Genomic DNA, 21,542 nt, shown 5'->3' with positions numbered 1-21,542 from the left:
AACGGGTGGCAGTCAGGAAGCAGACCCAGAGGCTGTAGGCGAGCAGGTTCTGGCATTTTTAAATATAATTACTTTAAACCAAGTGGACCCTCACTAAATGTGTTTAATTTTTTTATTTGATGACTTTGTAATCACAAACCGTCCCTACCATGTTCACAACATGTATAACCTATCCCTAAATAAATGTTTCCTCAATAAATGTTGGATAATCTTTAATGTTATTTTAAAAAGTAAAAGGAAACATATGCCACCGAATCGTTTCAAACTCTCCCTACATTGCAGTAACTTGAGAACGTTGTGTGAAGACTTCAGGCTCACTTCGGTGCCTTTCTGTGTCACGTGATTTGTGACTCGGCAATTTCCGGCATTTACCCATCTTCCCCTTGCGCCGCCAACCCTAGTAGATTCCGGTCGAAGATTTCAGAATCGCTTGGTTGGCAATGGCAAAGTAGTAGCAGTAGGAGCCGCAGCAACAGTAGCAGTGAAAACATGGCGTCTCCTTCGCGAAGGTTACAGACCAAGCCTGTAATAACTTGCTTAAAAAGCGTGCTGCTCATCTACACCTTTATCTTCTGGGTAAGTGCGAGCTGCCTGCATTTATGGGACTGGGGTCTGGTCAGACAGAGTCAGTAGTATTGAGCCTGGGTGGGGTGGAAGCTTCGGGATTCAGGGTGTTGCTGAACTTCAGCTTGGAGTCACAGGACCATGCAGTAGCGGGGTAGTTGAAGGACTTATCTAAGCATAAAGGGGAATATTCCCTGGCAGGTCAGTGAACAAGGCTGGTTCTCAGTGTACTTTTCCCAATCTAATTTTAAAGCAAGACACATTTATGGCTATTGTTATCTCTAGGTAAAACTGCCTCAAAATAGCAATAGTTTCACCAACTCCTCATTCAAATTGGGGCTGAGAAATAGTTTGAAAGGCATAAAACTAACATCATACATACACGTGTGTGCTCTTAACATATGCAGTTGATCTAGATAATGTTATATCAAGTTTTAGATGTGAGTGAGTGTATATTGTTTTGTTTTTAACCAAATGAAGTGTCCCTATTGTACATTTCTGACTTGAGATATACTGTATATACTTTGCGTCCTAGACGGCACCATTCACGGATTTCTTTTCTTTAAAACGCCTTTATTGAGACATGGGCTCTGACCCGAACAACCGACAACGTTTCAGACCGCCCTCGGTCTTTTATCGAGCTTTTTCTTTTATGGTGGCTTGATAAAAGACCGAGGGCGGTCTGAAACGTTGTCGGTTGTTTGGGTCAGAGCCCATGTCTCAATAAAGGCGTTTTAAAGAAAAGAAATCCGTGAATGGTGCTGTCTGTGACGCAAAGTTTGCCAAACAAGTTGGAGGTGGAAACTGTGGGACTTGCACTAGATTGAAGTGAATGGGAAGGTACAAGTGCTGACCAAATACATATATAATGTGTATGTATGTATGTGTGTGTGTGTATGTATATATATATATATATATATATATATATATATATATATATATATATATATATATATATATATATATATACACACATACATATATATATATATATATATATATATATACACACATACATATATATATATATATACATATATATACATATATATACATACATATATATATACATATACATATATATATACATATATATATATATACATATACATATACATATATATACATATACATATATATACATATATATATATATATATATATATATATATATATATATATATATAAGCAAAGAATAGCGACACTCACAGGTTTTTCTTCATGGTGCAAAATAGATTTATTGTGCTCGACGTTTCGATCCCCCACAGGGATCTTTGTCAAGAGATTTCCAGTGAACAAAGATCCCTGTGGGGGATCGAAACGTCGAGCACAATAAATCTATTTTGCACCATGAAGAAAAACCTGTGAGTGTCGCTATTCTTTGCTTCTATGATTACTTCATTCAGACGAGCACCCAGGTATTACCCTTGTCTACGGAGTGCACCCTTTTGGATCTGTATATATATATATATATATATATATATATATATATATATATATATATATATATATATATATATACACACACTCCTCTGCTCCCCTGAGGTGGGCAAAGTGATGTCCCCCCCCCCATCACCCCCTGCACTTTTCAGTGCTGTAGTGGGGGCAAGGGGTGGCTGCATAGTTGCTATGTGGAATGTAGCCATTTAATTAGGCTGCCGCTGTTAAAAGAAACAGCTAGGTGTTTGCGTGTCATTGCCCTGTTTATTGACAATTGTAATATTTTCTGGGGACTTTGAAACATTTTAACAAGGCAAAGAGAGTTTTATGGTGTAGGTGGTGAGTCTTAAAAAAAAAAAAAACTAAAAAAGTTCTAGATAGTACAGTTTAAAATATATATTTGTAAATGTAATAAGCAATATTTGTTTACCCTTTTGTTCAATGACTTCTGGTCCTTGTCTCTTGACGTGAGTTGATCCGCTGGATTCTGCATCATTGTTTCAGGAATCAGAACAAGCAGTGCAGAGAAAATAAACAGCCAGACAAATATACTAACCCGGCCAGTCCTCCTGTTCGTATAGTATAAACTATAGTATATACTATACCAGTCAAATATACTAGCCCGACCGGTCCTCTTTGTTCATCTGCTTTTTGCTTTAAATTCAGATTATCACTTTACTGCGCATGGGCACTTGATGCAAAGACAGATTGCATTGTGGTGCCTACTCAGAAGTACTATTGGCAGGTGGAGTTTTCTACAAACAGGAGCACCAGCCCGTTTTTTCCCCTTTAGGGTCACGGCACAAGCTCCGATTCGGGGAGATTAGTTGCCCGGCGACAAATCTCGGCTTCTTTAGGGCAGATAATCTCCCAGAACTGCCTCACAAGGAAACTTCGGGCGACTTCAAAAACGAAGTGCTCCAAGTGGCTTCCCGCTGGCAATTTACTTTCTAGCCGGTGGGAGGCAGTTTGAGGAGATTAGTCACCCTGAAGAAGAAGAGATTGTCGCCAGGCAACTAATCTTTCTGAATTTGAGCATTTGCCCTGACCCTTAAAGTATATAGGAAAGTTGCTTAGGGTAGCTGGATTGCCTATGGGGGTCCCTTATTTCTAGATGCTTTAAACTTTCCACCCACTGCTCTTTTAATGTGGGCAATGGCTGCATTAGTGGTGAGGGAGCAGTAGGATTTCAGGGTCCTTCAGGTGCATGCCATGCAAGATTAGGGGTGGGGGTTGGCTCAAATAAGCACGCGTCCTCAGTTAACATGTGGAGGACATATGTATACATTAGTTGTATTACTTCCAAACCAATTCTAAAAGTGCACTCGTTGATTTACTTTAGGCCCCCTGAGAAATAGAAAGCCCACCTCATCATGTTTATGTTTTTAAAGATAAGAAGGGTGAGGCTTTCCACTGCATTGTGGCGCCTTATAGGACTCTTCTGTTTAGCTGCAGAAGCATTAGTGAGGTTAAGAAAGCATGTTGGGGTTCAGGCCTGTTCTTTTCATCTCATGGGTGTTCAGTTGGATTGAGGTCAGGTCTTTGTGCAGGCCAGTTATATTCTTCCACTCCCATTATAGAAAACCAGTTCCGAAGTTGCTTTGTGGTAGAATAAAAGTGCTGAAACTTACTCAAAAAGGACCTACTCAAAATAGCTGTACCAAAGTAGGAACAGTGGAGTTCTAGCCTCTGCTATTCTCTTTAGAAGCATTTATATTGCTCTAGCTAATGACTGCATATAGTAATGTTAGCCTTGTATGCCCCTACTTCTCCATAAAAAGCCCATGTCCCAGACAAATCTTTCTGCGCTTCTAGAGACAGTTTAAAACTTCACAGTCAATGGTCCAGCTGGGGTTGTGTAATTTTAATGCTGTTGATATCTATCAATAGATATTTCTATCTCTTACCTTATTTCTGTCGCATGCGTTTTGTCACAGCGTGTCGGATTGCGCCAACAACGTCTGTGTAGTCCTACCTCTAGGCAAAACTGTGACTGGATGCTTTTTGTACAAATATTCTATAAATTCCGTTATAATAAACATTGTATCTGCTGTAAATGTTCCTTTATGCATTCATAATGTCAGGGGAGGAGGGTGACACTTTTGTTTGAGAAGGCTAACAATAGATGGCTTTCCATTGGAGATTTTTTGATTGTATACTTCTATTATGGCGATTTGCATCTTTTTAGGGAGACTTAAGGTGGCCACAGCGCCCAATTCTGGGGTAGCTGCCGCCTGAGGCAGCAGCCCAGATGCCGCCCCCCCTCCTCTCCCATTCGGCGCTTAAAAATTAGCGTCGGAGTGGGTCTAAGGGGGCAGTTTCGCTAGTGCAGTAAACGTAATGGCACTCTCTGCACTAGCGGAGCCGAATTTCTGGGTTAAAACTCGGAAGTTTGGCTCTTAAAGTTACAAGAGGCGGCTTTTTGCCGCCTCTTCTAACTGGACGCTCGCTGCCGCCTGAGGCAAGGGTCTCGCCTTCCCTCATGGCAGAAACTGCCCTGGGTGGCCATACACGGGCCGGTAAAAGCTGCAACAGACCGAGTCGGCAGTTTATTGGCCCGTGTGTGGGGCACTCTGACTGGTTTACCCGATCAATATCTGCCAGCCAGATGTCTATTGGGTAGGGCTAAAAATACTGTCGGATCGCATCTGTTCATTGACTGCCCGTATTGCCTGCATTATGATCCGATCGTTGGGCCCTAGGGCCCACGATTGTATCAGCTCAATATGGCCACCTTAAGGCTCCCTAAGCCCTTATTATTTTCCCAATCTCCATTTAGCAGCATTGTTGAGCATGTATTGGGCAGATATTGAGAGATGTAGGAAAGTAGAGTTGGTAGGCCGTTAAAAAAAAAAAAGGGGGGGTTTAATATCAATTAATACATTTATAAAAGATCTACATAAGATCATTCACCCTCCCTTCCATTATCTAAGCACTGGGAGCTATTAAAACCTATTGCCCTCTCCCCCCCCCCCCCCAAATTTTAAAACAAATATGTTTACCCCTTTCTCTTCATCCATGGAGCATATGCTAATAATTACACTTAATTTTATACAGTCCACAGAATTGGGATATGTTTCCTAAGGTCTGGTAGTTAATTGCAAACAATCAAATGTTTGCTTATAATGCTTTAAATTGGTAATATCAACTCCTGATTGGCTGCAGAGGACAGGGCAGGCTTAGCTTCATCCGATATAAACAAATTTATAAAAATGTAATGTTGTATATCTTTAGTTTATGTTCCATTAACAATCACATATAATAGTGCCTGTTTCCATGTGGTGTGCTTCCTGACCAAAATTCCTTTTCATTTTGAATTTTTGCATATGGAGTACATCTTGTATTACATTATGGCGTACAATACATACAAAAACTCTCCCTTGTATGTTAAAGAACAGCCACATAACATGTATCACAAGGGGATCTTTTCCTCATGCATAACCATTATAGATACAGCTCTTATTGCATTTATTATTTCTTCTCTTTAAGGTACCCTAACCTAATTTTTTTTTCTATTTCTGCTTTGCATAGGGGTATGCATAAGATGGCTGTGGTTTCATATCTGTATTAGGACTATGGGGCAAATTCACAAAGATGCGAAGTTGCACCAGGCGCAACTTCGCCGCACTTCGCCAGGCGTAGTTTCGCCAGGGCTCCGCAAATTCACTAAAATCCGAAGTTGCGCACAGGGGTAGCGTAAGGTTGCGAAGTTGCGCTAGCATTGATTCGCTATATAAAGCGAAGTTACACTAGCGAAGGCTAATTTGCATACGGCGCGAAATTCAAATTTTAATGGAGGAACACGTATCTGCACTACAAATGCCTAGAAAACCTTCAAATCAGCAAATAAAAATTTTATTTTGCCCTACACATGTGCCCACTGTCTAGGTAAGTTGCCATGAGTCAGAAAATGTAGGGGGGAGGAAGGGGAGCCCCAAAAAATTTTCGATCTTTTTCAGCCTATCAGCCATCATGTAGAAAACACGCCACCGTTTTTTGGGACTTAGAAAAAAATTTTACTTCTATTTTTAAACAATCCCTATCTACTCTATTGCGCTTTGCCAGGTCTGAGGTGGCGAAGGAAGTCTAGCGTAAAAGGTAGCGTTCAGTACACTGCGCAAGTTAGTGAATTTGCGTAGTTTCGTCGCTAGCGAAAATTCGCCTGGCGTAAGGTTGCAAAGTAACGTTAGTGAATTTGCGCAGTAGCGAAAATGCCAAACGCTAGCGAATTAAGCGTTTGGCGCTTCGCGGCTTAGTGAATTTGCCCCTATATGTCTAATTGTCTATATCAGTGATTTTTATGGGTTTGGACCAAAAACTTGGCTCCCGTGCGGATTATCGTGCATCCCCATGATCCTCTCTGAACCAGATGGTTACTTTTACAAATCCAAGTAGTCATTTAAAGAAAGTCTGGCCCACATTATGCCTGCTATGTGGTTGAGTCTTTGTTGGGACTATTAGCCATGAAGCAATACCTTTTCCCTGGCAACACTCCTGAAGGGGTAGCAAATACCTACCCACAATAGAATTTATATGTGCTGCCTATGAGCACATTTTTCTCGAACAGTTGTTTGAATCACACACTTAAAATAGGTTTTTCTCTGCTAGGGCGAGAGATCGTTCAAGCATGTAAGATATGAGGTGGGGCTTTGCAAAGGGTAATCTACAAAGGATGTTGCAAACATTCCTTCTTTTGCAGACCTGATTTTTCTGTTTGTTTTTTTTTGTGCCTTCTTGATTGGAACAATAATGTAACTGGGTAAGTTTTCGTTTTCATTACTTCCTGCTGATAATGACTCTCCAGAGTAAATTCTTGAAACAATATGTGTTTTTACTTAATATATTTTGCCATAATTTGTGCATGTTTTTTGCACTTCTCGATTGTGAGTTTAACGTTCTTCCATGCCATATGTAAAAAAGGGAGTAGAACAAGATGGGTCGTAAAAAATGTGTGGCGTATAAAGGATAACTAAAGTTTAACAAAGAAGTAGAGCAGAAACCTACATATTATGGGGCAGATTTATCAAGGGTCGAATTTCGAAGAGGAAAATACTATGAAATTCGACCATCGAAGAGAATGCTCCGACATTCGAAGTCGGAGGATTTTATTTATTGTACGATCGTATTCCGATTGTAGTACGACCGTACTTTGAAACGTTTTTATCGTACGATTTTCCTTTGAATTTAAAAAACTTTTTCTGGAAATCGCTCTGGAAGCTCCCCATAGGCTAACATAGCAGTTTGGCAGGTTTAAGTTGGTAAAGTATTGAAGTCGAAGTTTTTTTAAAGAGACAGTAGTTTGATTATCGAATAGTTGAACGAGTTTTACTTCGAATCACAGTCAAAGTAAATTCGAAGTCGTAGTATCCTATTCAATGGTCGAAGTATTCAAAAAATTACTTTGAATTCTGAATTTTTTAACTTTGAAAATTCCCTCTAATTCACTTCGACCCTTGATAAATCTGCCCCTATGTTTTGTGCTTATTTCCTAGCCTATATAACACCTCTAGTAGCACCCACTATTCTTTTTTTGGTGATTTACTGCAAATGCTCTGGGTTGATGTCCGTTGCCTCACAAGGAAACTTCGAGTAATTTCAGAAAACCAAAGCAACGCTTATGGCCATCCCACTGGTGATTAACATTCTTGCTGTTGGGAAGGCATTTCGGCATACCCCCCAACATTTAGGAAATAGAAAGAGGGAGATTTGCTGTGCCCATTTTTGTTGCCACACCCCCTAATTACCATGTTCAATTTACCAAATTTGGCAGGTTATGAAAGTCTGAACACATTTCTGTGGTTTTTATGTGCTATAACAGTTTTGCTAATGAAGGTGAATTGCCCTTTAAGCTGCAAGTCTCCCAAGAGACCTGCTTGTCTTAAATTGTTACAATTGCTTATTTGCTTATCTTAAATTGTTCCAAAAATATCTAGGTATTTCCCTGACCCGCACCGGACCCTAACCTGCCCTGCTAATACCCATGCCCACCCACACCCGCTTCCGGGGGTCCTTTTATAGACCCGCGCCGACCCGCCCGCCGATGCCGTCACAAAAGGGGCGAGGCGAGCAGACGCGACACTATAAAACCGGAAGTCGGATGCCGGCATTTGAAGGTGGCCCGTGAGGAGTACTGCGAGGTCGACCCGAAAATTATTACTAGCCAAATCAATGTATAGGCCTAACTTCTTAAAGGGAATGCCAACTAAAAAAAATTTTTGCCCAATAAAAGACATACTTCTAAGCAACATAAATTACATAGTTTCTATTTTTTTTATGTTGTGTATATGTGTTGCTATTGAAAGCAGTTTGTCCCTTTCTAGTCTCTGCCCTGGTAGCTGAGGCTGTCGAAACAATGTAAAACAATGCAGCTGGGAAACTAAGACTTTTGTCAGTGACCCAAAGATCAAACCGGTTGAGGTAGATCTTTGAGAAGGAAATTGTCTTTACCATATTGTAATTTGTAATTTTAGATCACAGGTGTCATCCTTCTAACAGTTGGTATTTGGGGAAAAGTCGGCCTTGATGTGTATTTTTCCCTCCTGAACGAAAATGCCACCAACGTTCCATACGTTCTCATCGGCACTGGGGCCGTCATCATCCTCCTGGGCACGTTTGGTTGTTTTGCCACATGCAGAGCAAGTACATGGATGCTGAAATTGGTAAGGACCTTTGTCCCCTCATAAATTGTACTAGAAATGGGAAACTATGTATGTATGCAGGGCCGGACCTAGGGGTAGGCAGAGTAGGCACGTGCCTAGGGCGCAAAACTGGGGGGGGCGCCAGGCATGTACCTGCTTTGACGCCTACCCCATTGTCCGGTCCCGTCTCTCCCCAACTGGCACACATATATTTTTAGAATTGCGTACCCGGCCAGGTTGCCTAGGGCGCCTGGCTGGGTTGGCCTGGCTCTGTATGTATGTATATGTGTGTGTATGGGATCCATTATCCAGAACGCAATACCTTTTACTTGACCCAACTAAGATATTAATCCATTTGGGAAGCAACACAATCCTCTTGGGTTTAATTAATGTTTAAATTATTTTTTAATAGACTTAAGGTATGGAGATCTAACAAATCCATAACAACTCTTCAAAGGACCCTCGCTCCGATTTCGTGAATGTATTAACTATTATTCATACTACTTTCGGGTGCGGGTCCTTTGAAGAGTAACACACACACACACACACACACACACACACACACACACACACACACACACACACACACACACACACACACACACACACACACACACACACACACACACACACACACACACACACACACACACACACACACACACACACACACACACACACACACACACACACACACACACACACACACACACACGTCATCCCCGATATGGGGGATATATTGATAATGGGTTGAGTGCAGAGGACTCAACCCATTATCAATATATATGTAAAGTTGTCTCCGCTCCAATAGTAAGCGAATGCTAAATGCAAGTGCTGCAAGATATGACTTCTACAGAAAAAGTGGTCATGGAGCTCCATGTTTGTGTCAGTAAAAACTCATTAACCTGTACACTGCCAAAGGGTCATTTGCTGATGCCCCAGAGTCAAGTGTTAGTGCACTTAGGAGCGTGGAATGTAGGCTGTACACTGTATTTACACACAAAAGCCTGTATGAACAGTAGCTCAACAAAGGGTATATGTAAATGCTCACTTCAATGCGTTGTCTGCCTGTAACTACTAGCATTTGCCCTAAGCAGAGCATTTCCCATTGATTTCAATTGGAATTTAGGAAGTTTTGTCTACTGAATGAACCAGTGTTTTGAAACAGCAGGCTCATTTACTAACCTAGGTGTGAAACATTGCACAAGTGCAGCTGCCAGCAGGAATCAAACAGCAATTAGCTTTGCACAGTTTGTTTAGGTGCGGTGTGTAATTACACTGTGCAATCCAGAAATTATGTTTGTAAATTAGCACCAAGGTCTTGTTTGTTGCTGTTATCTTTGCTAAAGGATGGGGACAGTGATGTTTGCCAACATATTTGTGCCTGAGATATCTTAACTATTCCTTTTTCTCATTCTTAGTATGCAATGTTCCTGTCTATCATTTTCCTGGTTGAACTGATCGCTGCCATTGTTGGGTTAGTTTTCAGGCATGAGGTAAGGGTAGAAAAAAGAATTCTTTACTTCTTTGAAAGTAAGTAAGTAAGAAAGTACTGTCTGGACTCAACTTTTCTTTATTTTTTTATTATTATTATTTATTTGCAGATTAAGAACAGTTTTCAGCAGGGTTACCTTCAAGCTCTACAGCAGTACAATTCTACAGGAGATCCCAGGAGCCAAGCTGTGGATACAATACAGAGAACTGTAAGTAGCAGACAGTAATGTTGAACAACACTGTCACCTAATGGCCACCTCTTCCCAGGAATTGTTCAGTATAAAAATAAAAACTGTGGAAAAAGGCTGTGGAAAATAAAAAATATTTCTAATATAGTTAGCCAAAAATGTGATGTATAAAGGCTGGAGTGACTGGATGTCTAACATAATAGCCAGAACACTTCTTCCTGCTTTGCAGCTCTCTTGCTTTCCACTGATTGGTTACCAGGCAATAACCAATCAGTGACTTGAGGGGGGAGGACATGGGTCATAACTGTTGCTTTTGAATCTGGGCTGAATGCTGAGGATCAATTGCAAACTCACTGATCAGTTATGTCCCATGTGGCCCCCCTTAAAGTCACCGACTAACTCAGAGTTAGAGAGCTGCAAAGCAGGAAGTTGGGTTCTGGCTATTATGTTAGACATCCAGTCACTCCAGCCTTTATACATTACACTTTGGCTAACTATATTACAAACATTTATTTTGCACAGCCTATCTATTTACCTAGTTTTTATTTTTACACTGAACTGTTCCTTTAAGGTGGCCATACACGCACCAATATTTATTTTACTAAATATCTTTCGTAGAACAATCTATACATGTGTGGTGGGGCAAGGCGGCAAATATCATTAAAAAGCCTTGGATATCGATCACCATGCTCTGCCTGTGGAAGGTGAACCTGGTGGGGCTGAGTTAGCATTTGGAAATACTTGTTAGTGAGTCCCCCAGGTGTTTTTAATCATGTGCTGGGGGTTGCTGTGCTACCCAGAGGGGAGGAGGAGGAACATAAGGGTATGTCTTGGTCTATGATATGAATGAATAAACTTTTCTCACATATGAGTGATATCCCTGCAGTGAGCGCCACCCATTTAGTTTTTTTGATTGCTTCCACCATTAATGCGGTTATGGTCTTAACATTTTTTGTGATAACATGGGCGTGGTTTAAAAAAGGGGAGTGGCCAACACTGGCTTCCATTATCGGCCCTCCACCATGTAGACCAGAAAATTTCCGGCCCTACGTACCACAGAAGTTGGACAGCACTGTTCTAGTGTATCAACATATTGTGGCCCCACCTCACCCAGTTGGTTAATGTCCCAGCTGGGGATGTCGGCTACATGAATGAAAACGGTGACAAATGCATTGTAACTAACCATTTGTGAGGATTTTATCCCAGTTGCTCTATTTAACACTGTTATGATCTGCTAAATGTACATACATCAAACAATCTTTTTTCTTTTTCTGTATAGCTGCAGTGTTGTGGCGTTAATTCATACAATGACTGGGGTCAAGCTCCGTACTATAAAACACATGGAATTCCCCAGAGCTGCTGCAGAGTCCCGGGTAACTGCACAGAGGCAGACATGAAAGATATGGTGAAGGCTGGAGGAAAAGTATTTAAACAGGTAATTTTAACACTTTAAAAGAACTTTCTTGATATCGCTGCAAATTCTTTAGTAGTACCTTCTAAAATATGACTTCATCCTCCATGATTTTGACTTAAACTTTTGTATGTTCTATCTATAATTTTCTGTCTGGGGTCTGGTAGCACTCTGTAGATAAAGCTGACATGAGATGCATGTGAAGCAGCTCTGTTCATAGAGCAGGCAGTCGATACACGAGTCCGTTGCGTCCCACCGGCACGCCCTAACTTGGTTTCTGATAACACTGACAAAAGTGTGTATATATTCATGTGATCGGGACCTTGGATTGTAAGCTCTACTGGGAAAGGAACAAAGGTGATTGGTGTATTCACAGTATGCACTGTTGAATATGTTAGCATAATAATAAAAGTAGCGTTGTGAATTTATGTCAGTTTAAAGAAGAATGTACCATATAAACAAAAAGTTAAGCAATCCAAAAACTCAACAGTAAAAAATAATGAATGAATTATATTGTAATAATGGGAAGCAAGCAGTCCGGTTATTTATACTCAATCTTGCTTTTGCCATTTGGCAGACTGGATGATAAACACCCAGGGCCGGATTTACGTTACCCCCATCCCCCCAGATCCAGCTGTTCGCCAGCCCTAACATCTTGCTGCCCTAAGCCTTGGTGGCTTTTCCACAAATCCAGCCTTGTAAACATCACAGAGATGGAATGGCTGTATGCTCAAAACAGAACAAAGACATTTAAGGTGGTCATACACAATTAGGTCCCCTTGTTTGGCGAAGTTGCCAAACAAGCGGATCTTAACCCGATAGGCCCACTTACAGCAGGACAATATTGGGTTAATCTGAACGTTTACCCTAGGGCTGAATGATCAGATTACAACTAAGCAAATAGGTGCTGACCGGTGGTAGCACCATATAAACTAGCCGATGCGATCCTCGATCGCAGGAATAATCAAACTTGTCCGATCTATATCTGTCCGATTTTTGGCCTGATATTGATCGGAGAGACCCTTCGGAAGCCCCACAAACGGGCAGATAAGCTGCCAAATCAGTCTAAAAGACCTTGTATATAACCTTTACTTATGCATGAACAACTTGACTGCTTGCTTTATGTTTTTAAAATATAAAACTGAAATGCAATCACAGCTAATTATCTGCACATATCACTCCTGTTAATATGAATGTATATAGGTAAATTGGGTAACCTCTAAAGTGAACTTCAATGTAAGCAATGACTTTTCAATCAAAACTTTTTCATTCTACAAATGTAACTTTGCAGCACGTTCTACCCAGTTATTTCATTATCTTGTTTCTCACTTTTACTGTGTATTTGTAGGGTTGTATTTCCTTGGTTACTACCGTTATGGAGTCACGGATGGGTGTCGTAGCTGGCATATCCTTTGGAATAGCTTGCTTCCAGGTAATACCTTCTACATTTCAATTTCATTCAATGTTTTATTTATGTGTATGTATGATTATATACACACATATTATAGGGCTCCTGAAATATTTCATAGTAAGTTTATTTTGTATGTGTGTAATACATACAGTAAAAAATATGGTTTACCATGTTGGTTTCAGGGAAAAACCGTAAAAGTGATTTAGTAACTTTTAGTAAAAGTATATTAACTCTTAATTAAAATCCAGTCTGTCCGTTACATGAAACACTTGCCATACGGCACAACTACACTTGGAAGAGAATACTTCATGCTGTGTTTTTATCTGAGAAGATAAAATTGAATGAATTTTCTTGCAAGAAAATGACTACCGGATGTAAATGCATGAAAGCAATACATATCCAACTTTTAAAATCGAACTTTATATAACCATGTAATTTTATATCTATCACTTTTTTTGACGTTTAAATGGACCCTTCCTCTTCCCTTATATATGCTTCCTTATACTGAAGTAAGAAACTTTCTAAATACAATCAATTAAATATTCAGCACTGTTTCTGACATATCAAGTTTATATTCACTATCCCTCTCTCCGCATCTGTTTCTCTTCATTCTCTCTTCATGCAGCAGTTTGATGTCAAATGAATGATCCAATATATCTTATAAGGGGGGGCGGCTTCCCTTTCTAGCAGATGTATTAGAGCTCACTCAAATAACTTGACTCCAGTACAAACAAAATTTTACAAAATAACTGCCTTTTGCACAAATCCTGCATGTAGAGAGACATGATGTCTGGTGATTTTCATAGATTGAGCTCTAATACATCTTCTAGGAAAGAACCCCCCTATAAGATATATTGGATCATTCATCTGACACCCAACTCCTGAATGAAGACAGAATGAAGAGAAACAGATGCTGAGAGAGAAATAGTGAAGATAAACTTGATTATTTCAGAAACGGTACAGAATTATTAATTGATTTGTACTTAGAACATTTTTTATTTCAGAATGATGAAGCTTATATTAAATTTTCATTTTCACGATAGTTCCCCTTTAAGTGGGAATCCCATTATCGTTCCATCACCGCTGTTGTGTGGTTTCCAGACACAGTTAGTGATTGAATCTCACCATGTGGCTCTGTTAAATGCACTTTGCCCTGATAAAAAGCAATTAACGCTGTTTGCAGAGATGAGCCTTTTTAGTAAGTGGGGTCACAAGATGTAACAACCATCTACCAGGTCTGATTGTTATGTGTGGCACCTGTGCTAAAGTCGTAGTTTATCTTTCATTCTGGCTATTTTCCAGCAATGGTGGCAGAAAGCTCAGCATCTCACATGAGCAAGCAGATTTGCATTGTTACTACAAAAGCATGGTCCTGCTGTATCAGCCAGGACTGTCTCCAAAAAGTTCCCAGTATATCTCTTACTTTGGGTGGTAAGGTGCAGCAAAGGTTTGATTTTTGTCTGCAGTAAGTCAATAAGTAAGGTTGCATCTGTCAAATAAATGGTCAGTGTTAGATTCTGTAGAACACTGTATTGCAGATTAGACCAAATGGTTTCTCCAGCAGCCTATCAGTTAGGAGCAAGTACTTCTATTACCCTAAGCCAGTGTCGGACTGGCCCACTGGGATACCAGGAAAAGTCCCGGTGGGCCCAGGTGTCAGTGGGACCTCATGCTGCTAAACATTTGGCATATTTCATGGCCATTCCCTATTTTTATGAGAACAAAGAGTCCAAATAGTTGGAAAAGTAGCAACTGACAAAAAAGATTGGTAATCCGTGCATCTGAACAGATAACCAATTATCTAGTATGTAGCATAATTGCACAGAACAGTATATTACTTAACTTTGCTTACAAAGTCCAAATTAGGTGCAAGAGATACCTAGGAAAGGAAAGTAATAAGTATTCACTATAGATAGAACCCAGGGAGGGTGTATTTTTTTCTAAAGTGGAGCACCAGGCTGGGTAAAATGTGTTTCAGTGTTCTCTATGGAGCAAGCCACATTGTCTGATAACTAATTTAAACAAACTCATCCACCAAGCTTCTATACACTCTGCATGCTGCAAATATAGTCCATAGTTTAAATGTGCATTGCAAGGATGCATAGAAATCATTTAATTCAGCAATAATTATCATAGCTGATAATTGCCTCTGTATCACGAGACTTTTGACATTTTTGCCTCTAAAGAGATGTCCTGCCAGATCTAACTTTAGTACTTTATTAAACATTGGTTAAAAGTTCAGCTTGACATATTTAACCTCACTTTGTGTTTATGACTGTTTTGCAACAATCCCTAAGATAAGCTTATCTATGGCACTCCAGCATGAGCCTAGGGCAGGAGTTGGCCAACTTTTAAGATGTCCTATAAAATGTCTGTAACGACAAAATGTAAAAATGTTCTATGCATTTACATAAACTACACTGGTAAAAGTGTATGTTTCAAGAGATTCAAATATATTTGTATGTAAATAAGCTAGTATAAAGCCATAAAGGTTGCCTTTCAAGTTCCAGCAAACTGTAGGGACCTCTTTACTCATCAGGTAATAGATATGGTGCTTAGAATAAAGTGATATTAGGGTAATGGCTTGGGCAGCACAGTGTGGGGTGCATGACCAGGTCAGATAAAAACTTTTCTCCTATAAAGTAGGACTGCTGCTGCCAAGTAATGTATTTACAGGCTATGGACAAACAGACAAAACATTTAAATGGGAATAAAATATTTTTGAAGCCACCTTTAACTTATTTAATGGGATACTTTTGTAATTAATTTGTTTTGTTTTTTTTCTTTTGAAGCTTGTGGGAATGTTCCTGGCTTGCTGTCTATCCCGTTACATTACGAACAACCAATATGAGATGGTGTAACTAAACCTCGCTGTGGCAAGCATTAAGGTACAGTAAATTATATAATTTTTTTTGTGTTTGTATACACACAGCTGGGTGCACCATTAAATCTGGGAATTAAAATGTGTGCAACCAGTTTGATTTGGTGCACTATTAGATCTAGGGCATGCTTGATGTCTCACAGTACCCACTGAATGGAATTCTGGCAGTCATTTGTCTCTTAAATGAATCAAACATGGAAGAAATGTAGAATTAAAAAAAACAAAAAAAAAAAAAACTCACCAGTATAATGGAGGTGCACTGCCCGGAGCCTACAGCATGGCTGGCAGATAAACCAATTACAAAGATGTTGCAGGCACCACAAGAAAATAAACTGGGTTTGTAAAAAAAATATATATATATTTTGTTTTTGGGAAGAGTGAAATATTTTGTGCTGTATCTAGCCCTTATAAAATAAAGAGGACCCGTCAACCCAAAAAATTATTCAAAATCCTATTTTATCACATTAGTCAAGCAGAATGAACTTTAACTATACTATATAAATTATTTGAATCTTGTTTCTTTCAGTCTGGGAATTCAAAATTATAACAAGCAGGCAGGAGCCATACACAGTTATTAAAGGGGTCGTTCACCTTCAAACAACTATTTTCAGTTAGATCACCAGAAATAACAACTTTTTCCAATTACTTTCCATTTTCTATGTCTCACTGTTTTTTGAAGTGTAAAGTGTCATTTTTATTGTCGGCATAGAGGAGGGGCGGACAATATTTGATTGGCAGCTGAGATTTTTAAATGAGCTTACAACAGCTATGAATGCTTAATAAAAAATAGAAATTGGATTTCATGTTTCATTTGAAAAGGACTTTTATTGTACAGCTTTTTGTGTCTGGGTGACAGGTCCACTTTAAGGCAATGATGACCCCCAATAGCCTTACTGAAGTCATTGGGAGGTACATTATCCTCTCTATATAACTTACACTGTTATATGATATGTATCTGCTGCAGTATTGAGACTTTCATTTTTTCCTTCCCAGGGAGTGTTCCTGTGTCAGATTTGATGGTGCACTGAATCTTCTAGCTATGATGGCGCAGCAATAAAACCCCAAGAACACACGGAGAAGCTCTCTGAAGAGGCTTTCTTACCCTATATCTGAAACAGTTTACGCTTAACTTAATTTTTCTGTTCCAGGACCCCTTACCCCCAAAAAATTAGGGCAAGTAATAGCTATCCCTGGACATTGCGCAAGTCCTTATGCAGCACCTAAGCCAGCTGCTATACATAACATTACACAATCTACACTACAAGACCACTGCTTTCTTAGGTTGTAGCAGATGTACTAACATCCCTTACTCCCTGTTTAGCCATAGAGTTATGGTTTCACTCTGTATATGTTGTTTGGTTGCTGGACCAGGTCTCCAGGCAGGTTTTTCATAAACCAAATGTCAAAGTGACAGGGATTTGGGAGGTGATGATAGGTCTATACACAAGAAACAATAACTGACAAATCTGCAAGCTGTTAGTATCACGGAGTTACCTTGCAACACTAAGGGGCCTATTTATTATGCTGTGCAAAATGAAATTCACCGAAAAGATAATGTAAAAAGCTGTGTAAAATAAATGCAGAATTTCTCAAGCTGTGTTTCATTTTATGCCATGTGAATGCCAGCTTTTCCGCCATTATTTTACACTGCTTCAGACCTTCAGTTCCGGCGGAAGTTGCACCAAGAAAAAACACGTAAAAAATTTACTCAATTTTTTACACAGCAAATTGTTCCGCCATTTCTTACATCACATAATAAATATGCGCGAGGGAATGTAAGCCATTTAAAAAGTAAAAACACTACGACGACAAGCAAAGGCATTATCAGAGCCACAATAACTTATACCCTAAGGTTAAATTCCAGACATGATAATGTGTAACTGCATAAAAGGTCATAACGGTAGCAATGTCTCCATTAATGGGTAACTTTATTTCCCCATTTGCCTTTATCTGTATAGCAGCAGTATTTACACAATGGCTCTTTCTTTATTATGATATATGCTATAGATTTTGACAGACTCTTATTTGAACTGTGAATGTCGAAAAAGTTTACTAAGACTTTTTTAAAAATAAATAATTAACAAAAACAGAGCAGGGAGTTGCAGGGGCTGTATTCCATGATAAAAAGCCAGTCATCACAAAATTCTTTGTTTATTTATACCAAGCTTGCAAAATAACACCAACTATCCTCTCTACGTCAATTTTGGCTCTCTCATACTGTGTAAGGCAAAATAACTCCTGTGTCTATGCCATTGTTTACAAAAATCAGTGGGACCACTGTTACAAAAAACAATTGTAAAACGCAGAAAAAAATGCTGTTTTTAACATGAGTTTTTGTAGCAGCAGCTTCTATACAAATTTTTTTTAATAGCGCATGGTTTTTTACTCACAGCTGCACAAAGGTAATCTCACAGTTTTAGAAATGAGTTTGTATAATTCCAAGCAGGGCTTTCTGCACAGTTTAATAAAAAGGCCCCTGTAACTCCTTTACCAAACCAATGGTAACACAGAGTGCAGGGGGGGCTGTCCTGCAGTAAATCTGCCAAGACAAGGAAGGGCCTTTGCAATTTGAGGCATGGTAGAAATGTCTTGGCAGATTAACTGCAGGACTCTGCATCATCTGTTGCACATCTGCTGGAAGACATAACAGTAGGAATCACAAGACTGTTGGCAAGATTTATTATGATGATCTGACTGAAAGACTAGACTCAGGGTTTTTTTCCTTTGCAGTACTATAGTATGGTGAAGCTTTATAAGTGAGGAATAGATTTCTGTTACAAGCCAAGGCCCCCCTCCAGAGACCCTCACCTTTACTACTCTATTGTGGACCACCAATATCCACCCTGTTTGCTATAATTGTGATTAAAAAGCAGAGTGCAGCAGGGTTTTAGGTCACCATTCCATGCCTCATCTTGTTTTCCCAGTGATGGCACCTTCTACTGTGCATGCAGGGGTGGATTAAATTCAGCTGTGGCCCTAGGTAGTACCCTCCCACATCACCTTTGACCTCTTCCCCCTTCTTTGCAACACTGTGCCCCCCCCCAACCTGGTTGCCATTGTGGTAATCTATCACTGTGTTCAGAATGCTTACAAAATGACATCAAGCTATGCAAGATAGCATCCACCAACCATACTCTGCTAATCTCTTTTATATTACAGTTATCAGGTAGTAAGGGGTCTCTCTCCTTTAACCAAACCATGGTGCTTTTTCTAAAAGCTATATCATAATGTCAATTTAAAGGGAAATATTGGAGTGTCACTTAAAAGGGACAGAAATGTAAGGGATCTACATGCATATGTATGCAACTTGTAAATCTTTATAAAAGAATTGCTAATAAGATGTTGGCCACGTATCTTACCTTGGATGATCTTAAATCTTTCTTGTTTAATTATACTGTATTTTCTTAGGCCTATAGGACACCTTGGTGCTTTGACTGCCACATTGCTTAACTCCTTTAATGGTCTGTCACCTCTTCCCATAGAAGACCATTGGTGGTGACAGTCAGAAACTGCTTAGAAATGCTTGCTTGGAGATACTCTTTAGTTCTAGCTTGTCAACCAGTGTTATTGTAGGCAGAATGTTTCCCATAGTGGTAAAGGGCAGTCAAGGGAATTTTGAACATTTTTACTTTCCCTGAGACCACTGCAGCAGTAACATAGCAGCACATGTGCCTTTGGCAGGGCAGTGGCACACAAGGTGATTTTTTTTAGTACCTCCAGAGGTGGCACTAATTTGCTCAAATTTCTCCCCAAGTGCATGTATATACTAGTTATCAACAGTGGCCTGACCAACTCTTGTAGTAATGTGTTTAGATGATTGCCGTAGCAAGCAATAGGGGGCTCATGGGTTTCAAAACTCAAGGCTACCAAAGCTCCTGAAAGTTCCCTACATGTAATTGCTTGCCAATGTTGCTTTTGGACCATGACTGTCCATACTTCCAGAAGAAAAGCTGTCAATCAAGTAAAGTGGGTCTGTAGTTAACGATGCTGCCTATCAATTAGGACAAATATGATGCCATTATTGCCTTATGCTTTAAACTTCGCCTTTGTCTCTGAAACTATATCTGTATAGGGATACCATATGGAATGAACACGCATTTTATTTACATTGACTTCACTGGTTGTGTGCTTAATGTTTTAAAGTAGCCCATCTCTGATATGTGAGCTAGGCATCTACTGGATATGAAGCATTGTAACTTTAGTAAAAGGGACACTTTATAAAATAAGCCAATGCTAAAGACTTTTTTAATGTAACCGTTTCTTACTATCTATTCATTTTTAGCTAGTTCCTTTATACACTTGACTACCTTAGTCTGTACAATCTGTGGCACAGAAAGATCAAGAACCTGACAGACATGCGCTCTACAATCTACATTTCCATTCTGCTGCCAGCAATGAAAAAAGAATGCTTTGCCAGTCAAGGCCAGAACAAGAGAAAGATTGTGTGTTTATAAGTGAAAAAACAAGCCATTTCTAAAAGAGCCTCATTGCAGAGGTTAGGTGATTAGCTCCTCATGGTTTAGCAGAATGTTGCCAACAATATATGAAAATGTGTCTACAAGATTCCGTTTTGTTTATTTTTTACTTGATGTTGTTTTTATGATCTTTTGACTATTTTCCATACTACAAATTAGATATATACAAGAGATATGTTTACCTAGTCAAGCAGAAATGCCTTTCTGACTAGCACGACAAATTGTTTGTCAGTATTATATGCTGCTTTATTGTAATACTTTCTTATTTCTAATATAACAAACTCTTTCCTTGTCTTTATGTACAATAAACTTGTCATTTTTTTTCTTCTTCGTGGTTTGATTTTTTTTCAGTATAAGTAGTGAACTAGTTACTTGTATCCATATAAAAGACAATCTAGCTATAATATATAGCTTATTGTGTTAGTATGGGGTCTGTTATTGCAGTATACCTTCCTTATTACATCCTAGTTCAATGAATAGGGCTTGTACAACCAAAATGTGGTTTCACGTTCAAAGTTCCCTGGTCCTTTTAAAGGAGTTGTTCAACTTTGAGTTAATGTTTAGTATGATGTAGACCAGTGATCCCCAACCAGTAGCTCGTGAGCAACATGTTGCCCCCCCAACCCCTTGGATGTTGCTCTCAGTGGCTTCAAAGCAGGTGCTTATTTTTGAATTCCAGTCTTGGATGAAACTTTTAGTTGCATAAAAAAAACAGTTGTGTTGCCAAATAGAACCTCCTGTAGGCTGCCCGTTCACATAAGGGCAACCAAATAGCCAATCACAGCCCTTCGTTGACATCCTCTTGAACTATTTTCATGCTTATGTTGCTCCCCAACCCTTCTTACATTTAAATGTGGCTCATGGATGAAAAAGGTTGATGTAGAGCAGGAGTACTTGTACTTTACTAATGTGAGGTCTACTTTTTGTGATGTTGTCCCATGATGATCTATAAAAGCGTTGTTCGCATTCTGTTCCATGAAAAAAATTACTTAAATATTGATTTATGAGAAAATTTATAATTTTATATTTAACAAACAACT

General features: G+C 39.4%; 1 protein-coding gene across 1 annotated transcript; it reads left to right on the top strand.

Annotated features, from left to right (window-relative positions):
- The first annotated feature begins 366 nt into the window (after positions 1–366).
- On the top strand, positions 367–20,826 carry tspan6.L (tetraspanin 6 L homeolog). Its single transcript, XM_018229894.2, has 8 exons — positions 367–576; positions 8,475–8,663; positions 10,064–10,138; positions 10,247–10,345; positions 11,604–11,759; positions 13,084–13,167; positions 15,939–16,034; positions 17,021–20,826. Exons 1-7 carry the CDS (start codon positions 490–492, stop codon positions 16,005–16,007), a joined length of 759 nt encoding a protein of 252 aa, XP_018085383.1. The 5' UTR covers positions 367–489; the 3' UTR covers positions 16,008–16,034; positions 17,021–20,826.
- The last annotated feature ends 716 nt before the right edge of the window (positions 20,827–21,542 follow it).

Source organism: Xenopus laevis, chromosome 8L (genome assembly GCF_017654675.1).
Source record: "Xenopus laevis strain J_2021 chromosome 8L, Xenopus_laevis_v10.1, whole genome shotgun sequence".
Classification (NCBI taxonomy): Eukaryota; Metazoa; Chordata; class Amphibia; order Anura; family Pipidae; genus Xenopus; species Xenopus laevis.
The sequence above is the reverse complement of the archived record's forward strand: the minus strand, read 5'-3'. Positions and strand labels throughout refer to the sequence as shown.